Source organism: Neofelis nebulosa, chromosome 6 (genome assembly GCF_028018385.1).
Source record: "Neofelis nebulosa isolate mNeoNeb1 chromosome 6, mNeoNeb1.pri, whole genome shotgun sequence".
Classification (NCBI taxonomy): Eukaryota; Metazoa; Chordata; class Mammalia; order Carnivora; family Felidae; genus Neofelis; species Neofelis nebulosa.
In genome coordinates this window covers 67,328,694-67,338,086 of record NC_080787.1, presented here as the reverse complement: position 1 = coordinate 67,338,086, position 9,393 = coordinate 67,328,694, and the positions used below count along the sequence as shown (strand labels likewise).

Here is a 9,393-nt window from a genome sequence, read left to right as displayed (position 1 = left end):
CTTCAGGTTTTTCCATTTAATGTTTGATGGACATAAAGACCATAAATGTTTTCATGCCATCAAATCTTACCTATATATTTGACAGCTGTCATGAAACATGTTACTATTAACAGAGGTTAAGGATTCTGTTATCTTAATACAACACTTTGGTTGTTACATCCTTTATATTAGTGTTTGACGTATCTAAGTTGTCTTTCCTCTATCACATCATAAACACAAGCAAGAATATGCAATACAAAATAATTTGATACAGTATTTCTGGAGTAACATAATAAAAACCTCCATTAATGTGGGCTAATTGAAGGTTGACTAAATTACAGAATGTTTTTAAAGGAATGTGGTTCTTACTTAGCAACATACATAGTAACTGCCATTAGAAGAACAAATGTTGACAAAGACTGATGACTAGGCCCAATTACCACACCAGTTAGTTTGTTTCTGAGAACACACATTACAAAAAGTTTATTTACGTAAATAAATCTCCTACAGTCTTCTCAGATAATACTACACTTATAATTCATGTCACACAATCATCAGCCCACTGCATTATCTTCTACAGGCCGTGCAAACCCCTTCTTCCTAGGTAATTTCAATGTAGCCTGGGGGGCTGAAGGCCCAATCCCTGTGACAGAGTAAGGCCAGAGGCCAGCATGGGTTGCCACAGGCAAGCCCAGCAATTTCTATTCTTCCTTTCCATTCCATGTCTATAAACTGGCCTTGACTTTTCCTGACCCAGTTATCCAAAGGCCACAGGACAAGAGCTTTTGAGTCATCAAAACTGACCAAGCTGGCCCATTTCATCCCCTGCTTTTGTCACAAATTGGCCCTCTGTACCTAAATTTTGTTTTAACAAACTAGTGGATATTTCTGCTCAGTTCATCGGTGCAAAAAATCACTAATTTTCTTACTAATGATTTTGTAATGTTATATTCATAAAACAATTTCAATTAAAGTATTTCAAACTTAGTTTCTAAATATTTCCCCCCAGAAAGCCTAGAGACTTGGAAAAATACATTTATGATTTACAGATAGCTAACACTTAATGAGAGGTTTGTGCTATGCACTGTTCCAAGTACATGTACCTACTCATTTAAAGTTCTCAACTGCCCAAAAAGGGCAGTATTATCTCCAATTTACACATGAAGATGCTGAGGTGTGGAAAAGCTGAATAACTTACCTCAGGTCACACAGCTAGTAAGTAGCAGAGCCAGGATTTGAACCTAAGTAATCTGTCTCTGGAGCTAGACTTTCTGTTGTTACTGTGGCCTTATAAAACTATAATGTGTTATTTAACTCACATTCAAAAAGCACTATTACCTAGCATATAGCAATAAAAATCATTAAAACTTGTTTTATTTACATTTGTACTTTATAAGCAGCTGATTAATTTAAAATGCAGTATGATGAAATATGCAGCTCTAATCATCTTTTATATACTCCAATATATTTAAATTAAAATTAATGTGCTAATGTAGAAATATTTCCCCTTTCTTAATTTATAGCAGCATATTTCCTTTCAAGGCATTATTTGTGGGTTTTTAAAACATTTTTATTTATTTTTGAGAGACAGAGTATGAGCAGGGGAGGGGCAGAGAGAGAGGGAGACACAGAATTTGAAGCTGCAAGCTGCAAGCTCCGAGCTGTCAGCACAGAGCCCAATGTGGGGCTCAAACCCACAAACTGCGGGATCATGACCTGAGCCGACGTTGGAAGCTTAACTGACTGAGCCACCCAGGCACCCCTATTTGTGTTTTTAAACACATTATAGAGATTAAATGACTTAAAGGATATACAGAGAGAAAATAATAAGAAATAAATTAATTCAGATGTACATATTCAGAAAAAGATACTGAAATTAATAATATATGGCTTAAAAGTCAATACAGCGTCCTTTTCGTTCCCAATCTCCATATCGGGTAGGTTCTGGGCCTCTGGGTCCACCTTTTTCTTTGGTAACAGGATTAATATCATCTGGAAATTCTAAAGAAAGACAGAAGATACAAAAAACAAAAAACAAAAAAAACACAAAAAACAGTCAATAGAGACAAGAAAAGCATGAAGACCAATTCTGAAGACAGAGTGGTCGAGTTGCAGAGTTAATAGGCTAGATACTACTGACTAGGTTATTACAATGCAGTCTTTTAAATGAACTGTAAATGTGGTTCTTTTCCACAAGTTTGAGAAATCACTTCTGGACACAATTGTCATATCCAACGAACTTTATTACCTACATTAATTACTTAGAATTCTTGGAGTGTTCTCAGGCCCCAATATGGGGAATGGCTGCATTTGTATGGATGGATTAAAAGAGAGGGAAAGGAATGCAGGGAATACAGAGTACAAATCCATAGGGTTTGGAAGGTTGTGAAACAAGGTTACTTTGGCTCACTGCCTCAGTTTTCTTATCAGTAAAATGGGTATAACAACCATATCTGACTTGCTATGTTGAAAATTAAACAAAGAGATGCATGTAAAGGATCCAGCTCAGTGCCGGGTACCTAAGAATGCCCAATTAATTTTAGTTATGAGTATTATTGTTCTTCATCATAGGATTTTGGCTTCATGAAATGGTTAGCTGACACTGCCATTCATGGACATAACAACTATTACTCTGAATACTGTGTGTTCATAAAGGACTATTCATCTTGAGTCTGGCCCAATTCTGAGTATTTTATTCACAGTAACTCATTTAATCCTCATAATAATCATATGGGACAGGAACAATTATTGTCTCCATTTTATAGATGAGGAACATGAGACACAAAGAGGTTCAGAAAGGTGCTCCTGATCACACAGCTAGCTACCAAGTGATAAACAGAGTTTGAATTCAGACAGTCTGGTTGCAGTCTTGTTTTTAACCCATAAACCACTGCTCTGTATATGGGACGGACAGAAGAGGAGTCAGCTATTAGAAAGAACCCCAATTCTTACTCTGTGTCTCTTTAGAAAACTAGATGAACATCACCAAAATCCCATAGTCCCTGTCTAGGAAAAAAGACAATTAATCCTGAAAATTTTCAAATATGTATCTGTTTTTAAAATTCTTTCTCTACTGTGAATCAAGTCTTCCCTACCCTGTCATTCTATTTTCTAAGAACTCCTTGCTGGGACTTCCTCTGAAAGCATCTAATGGAAGCTCTTCCATCTCCCATATTTCTGGGGCTCACCGAGTATCTTCATCAGCTTGGGTTGCCAAAACAAACTACCGTAGACTTAAACAACAGAAACTAACTTTCTCACAGCTCTTGAGGCTAGGAGTCTGCAAGCAGCGTGCCAGCATGGCTGGGTTCTGGTGAAGACTCTTCCTGGCTTATAGACAGCCCCTTCTCAGTGTCCTCACATGGCAGGGAGAGAATGATGGCGAGCTCTCTAGTGTCTCTTCTTATAAGGACACGAATTCCGACATAGGGAATTCTCATTACCTCATTTAAAACCATCTCTAGGGGCGCCTGGGTGGCTCAGTCGGTTGAGAGCCCGACTTCGGCTCAGGTCATGATCTCATAGCTCATGGGTTCGAGTCCTGCATCAGGCTCTGTGCTGACAGCTCAGAGCCTGGAGCCTGCTTCAGAGTCTGTCTCTTCCTCTCTCTCTGCCCCTACCCCACTCATGCTCTGTCTCTCAAAAATAAACATTAAAAAAATTTTTTTAAAAACTATCTCTTAAAGGCCCTATCTCCAAATACCACCCCCATTGGGGGGGGTTAAGGATTCAACATATGGATTTTAGGGAGACACAACTCAGTCCATAGCACTAGGCAAGAAAGAAAGGGTCAAGATGTCCCTGCACCTCACTGCTACTTCCAGTCTCTCATTCTACCACCAAATCTTTCCAGCCTTTCCTCTTTTGAATTCTGCACCATTTACTTGTCCAGTGCTTTTCTGTAGTCCAGTAATAAAGTCAAAGACTCTTCTAACTTCTGGGATAGGATCAATATTTGATTCATAGTTTCATCTCTCCCCATTGTTCTTCATATCAACATACACATTAGTATCCTCACATACTGGGGACATGGAGGTCCTTAATCCTCTTTCCTAGTGATCTTCACATCCACTTGTGCTATCCATTTCGATTTCATTATCTCCTGAATATGTTCCTTCTCCAAGTCTCACACTCTTGAGCTTTCTTCTTTCTGACTGCAGCCTCCTATGGAGGCTTTTCCCTCATGTTTGTTTAACCCATTTTCACCCTCATTATAATCTATAGCTTTCTGAAATTCTTTACTCTCATTAGTTCCATCCTGAGTCATGCTTGGAGTCTTATTCTAGACTAATGCAACCATTTTCTAACTCATCTCTGTTTTCTGACTCTCATGACTCCAGCCTAACCTGCATAGAAGGATAAATTAATCTTTCTAAAACAGAATCCCTCTTCCACATTACATTAAGTGAAAGAGGCCAGACACAAATGATTATGTACTGTATGATTTCATTTATATAAAATCCTAGGAAGGGCAAAATTATAGTGACAGAGAACAGATTCATGGTTGCCAGGGGGATGGGAGAATGAAACTAATTATAAAGAGGCACCAGGGGCTTTTTGTGGGATTGAATTGCTTTATACTTTGTGTTGGTTATATGGTTATAAACATTGTTAAAATTCATAAAACTGTTTCTTAAAATGGGTGAATTTTATTATATGCAGATTATACTACAGTAAAGCTGATTAAAATAATCTCCATTCAAAAAACTTGAGAGCTTTCTTCACTGTCTACTGCATAAAGCCCATATGCTATAAACTGGTACTTCAGGCACTCCCAGACTTGAGCCAAATCTACCTTTCTAGCTTTATATTCTATTAATCCACTATATACACCCTATGCTGCAGCAAAATAGGAACATTGGCTGTATCTTGTATGTATCTCCCTGGCCTCTCTTTCTCTGACCACATCTTTCTTTTTTTTTTATTTTAGAGAGAGCACATGAACAGGGAAGAGGGCAGAGAGAGAGAGAGAGAGAGAGAGAGGCAAAATCTTAAGCAGGCTCCATGCTCAGTGCAGAACCCTACACAGGGCTTGATCCCATGTTCTGGGATCATGACCTGGGCCAAAATCAAGGAGTCAGATGCTCAACCGAATGAGCCACCTAGGTGCCCATCTTTCTCTTTTTTGAAATGTCTCCCTACCATTCCTTAACTACTTATGATTTTATTGTGCCTTTTAAACCAAGCTCAATGTTAATCTCTTTTCTCTACTTTTTTTCTGAACTTTTTGCATTATCTCTTATGCCAGTTACCACATGATGTCCTGTGGATAGTTATTTTTGTATCTCATTTTCCTTATTCATCTTTGCATCAAACAGGGTGTTCAGATACAAACAATCTTCCTTTATTATCTTAACAAATTTTTTTAATGTTTATTAGAGAGACAGAGCGTGAGTGGGGGAGGGGTAGAGAGAGAGGGAGACTTGGATCTGAAGCAGGTTCCAGGCTTTGAGCTGTCAGCACAGAGCCTGACACGAGGCTCAAACTCACGAACCATGAGATCATGACCTGAGTTGAAGTTGGACACTTAACTGACTGAGCCACCCAAGCGCGCCCCTTTATTATCTTAATGAAGTCTACTCTCTGCAAAGGGACCACCTATATATTTTTCTTAGAATGACATGCATACCATAGGCAGGGAGACAAGCCCAGAAAGAAGGAAACAAGGAAGAAGACAAACTTGTTAGGAGACCAACAAAACCACAGATGCTTGAATTTGGGCTTCATTGGCAGGATGAATGAGTTTGACACGTTAAGAAGGTATTGGATCCAGGACACAGGAGAAGCAGGAGTGAAGGATATCCCCAGATTTCTGACTCTCTACTTTTGGGCAGAGGTAGAAGAGCTTAAAAAAGAAGTGAGGAAAAATTGGTTGAAGAAATAGGAGGAGAAACTGGGCAAAGCATAACCAAAACCACGACAGACAGATTTCTAGCAGCAGTGGTTAACAATGTTGAAGCTTGTAGACAGTTCATATAAAATGAGGACTGAAAGGCATTTGCTGGGTTTGGTGATATTTACCAGACCAGCTTCTAAGAGATGGTAGGTTCAACATAAATTGCAGTGACTCAAAAATTAAGATGAATAGCTGGCACTGTGTCAAACAGATGATTACCTTTTGAAATGTGCTTTTTTCTTTACTATGTGAAATATATATAACATGTATCATATTAATCCCATTATGATATAGTTTATCATTTTAACCACTTATAAGTGTACAATTCAGTGGCACTGACTATATATATTCTCATTGGTAACTATCACACTATCTACACCCACAAGTTTTTTATCATCCTCAATATAAACTCTATACCCATTAAGCAAAAACTTTCCCTTTCTCTCTTCCTCTAGACTTTGATAACCTCTATTCTACCTTGTCTCTATGAATCTGCCTACTCAAGGTACATAATTTAAGTGGAATCATGTATTTGTCCCTCTGTGTCTAACTTATTTCACTAAGCATAATGTTTTCAAGGTCCATCCATATTGTAGCACATTATTAAAATGCCATTCCTGGGGCACCTGGGTGGCTCAGTCGGTTAAGCGTCTGACTTCAGCTCAGGTCATGATCTCACGGTCTGTGAGTTCGAGCCCCGCGTCGGGCTCTGTGCTGGCAGCTCAGAGCCTGGAGCCTGTTTCAGATTCTGTGTCTCCCTCTCTCTCTGACCCTCCCCCATTCATGCTCTGTCTCTCTCTGTCTCAAAAATAAACATTAAAAAAAAATAAAAAATAAATAAAATAACATGCCATTCCTTTTAATGATGGAATAGTATTCCACTATATGTACTTACATTTTGTTTACCCATTTACCTATCGATGAACATCTGAGTTCTTTCTTTCAGCTATTGTGAATAAAGTTGCTATGAACAGTTGCTATGTTGCTCCACGTTGTTGCCATCACTTGTTTTCCAGTTTTCCTTAAATTGTAGCCATCATACACACCCACTGCAGTTGAAGTGGTATCTCACTGTAGTTTTGATTTGTAATTAGTGGTGTTGAGCCCTATTTCAAGTGCTTGTTAGTTATTTGTATATCTTCTTTAGAGAAATGTATGTTCAAGTCATTTGCCCATTTTTGAATTAGGTTGTTTTTGTGGAGTTGTAGGAGCTTTTTACATACTCTGGATATTAACTCTTTGTCAGCTATATTATTTACAAATATTTCTGCCATTCTGTAGGTTATCTTTTTACTTTCTTGATAATGTCCTTTGATGTACAAAATTTATTAATTTTGCTAATGTGCAATTTTATCTATTTTTTGTGTTTGTCGTCTATGTTCTTGGTGTCATAGCAATTAAACAGTTGTCAAATTCAATATCATGAAGATTTTCCCCAATGTTTTCATCTAAGAATTTTATAGGCTTACCTCTTAATTTTAGGTTTTCGATATTTTTAGAGTTAATTTTTATATATGGTATAAGGTAAGGGTACAATTTTTTTCTTTTGCATGGGATTATCCAGTTTTCCCAGAACCACTTATAGAAAAGACTATCCTTTCCACCACCGAATGAACATGGCAACCTTCTCAAAAACCAACTGAGCAATAGGTGGGGGTTTACTTCTGGGATTGCTGCTTTTGTGTATGATGCTTTAATGAAAATATTCCTCTCAGATTTTTGTGCTTGGCTAAAACCAGGAAAGAATTTTACCTTTAGATTATACCAACTCTTTAATGGTCTCCATCATTTTGGCAGATTGATCTGGTTATTAGACTGGGCTTAGAAAAGATGCTATAAATTGAAATATTTAACTGAAAGAACGAAAACAGAAGTTTTCATATTCTGAAGAGTTCCAGATACAGGTCCCTATATCCTCTGTTGATTATCTTCTTACTTAGGATGCTTCACTGCATAGATGGGTTAACTCTCAGGAGACTGGATAAATTAGACAAACAGGGCAGCCTTGCCAAAGTTTCAAACTGGTATGTTTGCATGTATGCTGTCTACAACGCTATTTTTTGAATAGCAAATGCATGCACATGTTCCACAATTCAAAGATACAAAAGAGTACAGAATAAAAATAAAGTACCATTTTAAAAATCAGAGCTTGGTGTGCCTGGGTGGATGAATTGGTTAAGCAGCCCACTCTTGTTCAGCTCAGGTCGTGATCTCACGAATTGTGAGATCAAAGCCCCACACTGGGTTTTGTGCTGATAGCATGGAGCCTGCTTGGGATTCTATCTCTCCCTTTCTCTCTGTTCCTTCCCGGCTTGCTCGCCCTTCTCTTTCTCAAAACAAACAAACAAACAAACAAACAAACTTTAAAAACAAACCCACAGCTTTAGAACATGAGTGGAATTTTGTGTACACTAAATACAAAACAATGTTTAGTCTATCATCCCACCATCCTCAAAAACCCCTTTCCTCTCCAAACTTCATCTTCTCTTTCTCCAACTATATGGCTACAGTGAGAACCACCACCTTCACCTGTGACCCACCCCAGTGCCACCCACATTGATTTAGCTATAGGCACCCAATCCAAGCTTGGCCAATGTGCTCTTTTCTTAGGAAATTTTGAATTAGAGGGGCATCTGGCTGTCTCAGTTGGTACAGCAGGCAACTTTTGGTCTCAGAGTAATGAATTCAAGCCCCATGCTGGGTGTGGAGCCTACTAAAAATAAAATAAAATACTTTTGGAATTATAACTAAACACCTAGTTATTTTCAGCTAGTTGCTCTATTGACCTGAGTAGATGCTGGGAACAGTTCCTTCTGCCCAGTGGACTTAAAAGGGAGTCTAGGGGGGCGCCTGGGTGGCTCAGTCAGTTAAGCGGCCGACTTCAGCTCAGGTCATGATCTCGCAGTCTGTGAGTTCGAGCCCCGCGTCGGGCTCTGTGCTGACGGCTCAGAGCCTGGGGCCTGTTTCAGATTCTGTGTCTCCCTCTCTCTCTGACCCTCCCCCGTTCATGCTCTGTCTCTCTCTGTCTCAAAAATAAATAAACATTAAAAAAAAAATTTAAAAACAAAAAGGGAGTCTAATGACAGAAAACAACAAAAAGAAGAGACCGGGGACAAGAGAAGGAGGGAGAATATCCTGGTTTCCATATACTGTTTACTCCTAAGGTCTGTTTTTTTCCAAGGTCCAGCAGCATCACTGCCCTGAGTACCCCACCTATGTACCTCGTAGCCCAATAACAACCTACACTACCTCTTGTTTAAGTCTGCTCAAGTGGTTTTCTGTTACTCAGATCAAAGCAGGTCTCAGTTCATATACTTTGTCATATGAATAATGGCTTATAACGAATAAAACAATCAAACACAATCAATCAATGTCAGGGGGCTTAGAAATTATTTTTTTTTTTGATCTACACATATTGATGGTCAATATGGGAATTTAGTCATTGTGAAATATGCTTCATTATTGTTAATAAAGAATTATAAACAATAACATATTTCTTTCATTCTTTCTCTTCAATA

At 38.4% G+C, this 9,393-nt stretch overlaps 1 protein-coding gene across 1 annotated transcript in view; it reads right to left on the bottom strand.

Moving 5' to 3' along the window:
• Positions 1-431: 431 nt before the first annotated feature.
• SDHAF4 (succinate dehydrogenase complex assembly factor 4) overlaps positions 432-9,393 on the bottom strand; it is a 32,741-nt gene continuing 23,779 nt past the window's right edge. Inside the window, exon 3 of the mRNA XM_058734398.1 lies at positions 432-1,980. Coding sequence (XP_058590381.1) covers positions 1,871-1,980 — 110 coding nt within the window. The 3' untranslated portion in view covers positions 432-1,870. The remainder of the gene's footprint in view (positions 1,981-9,393) is intronic.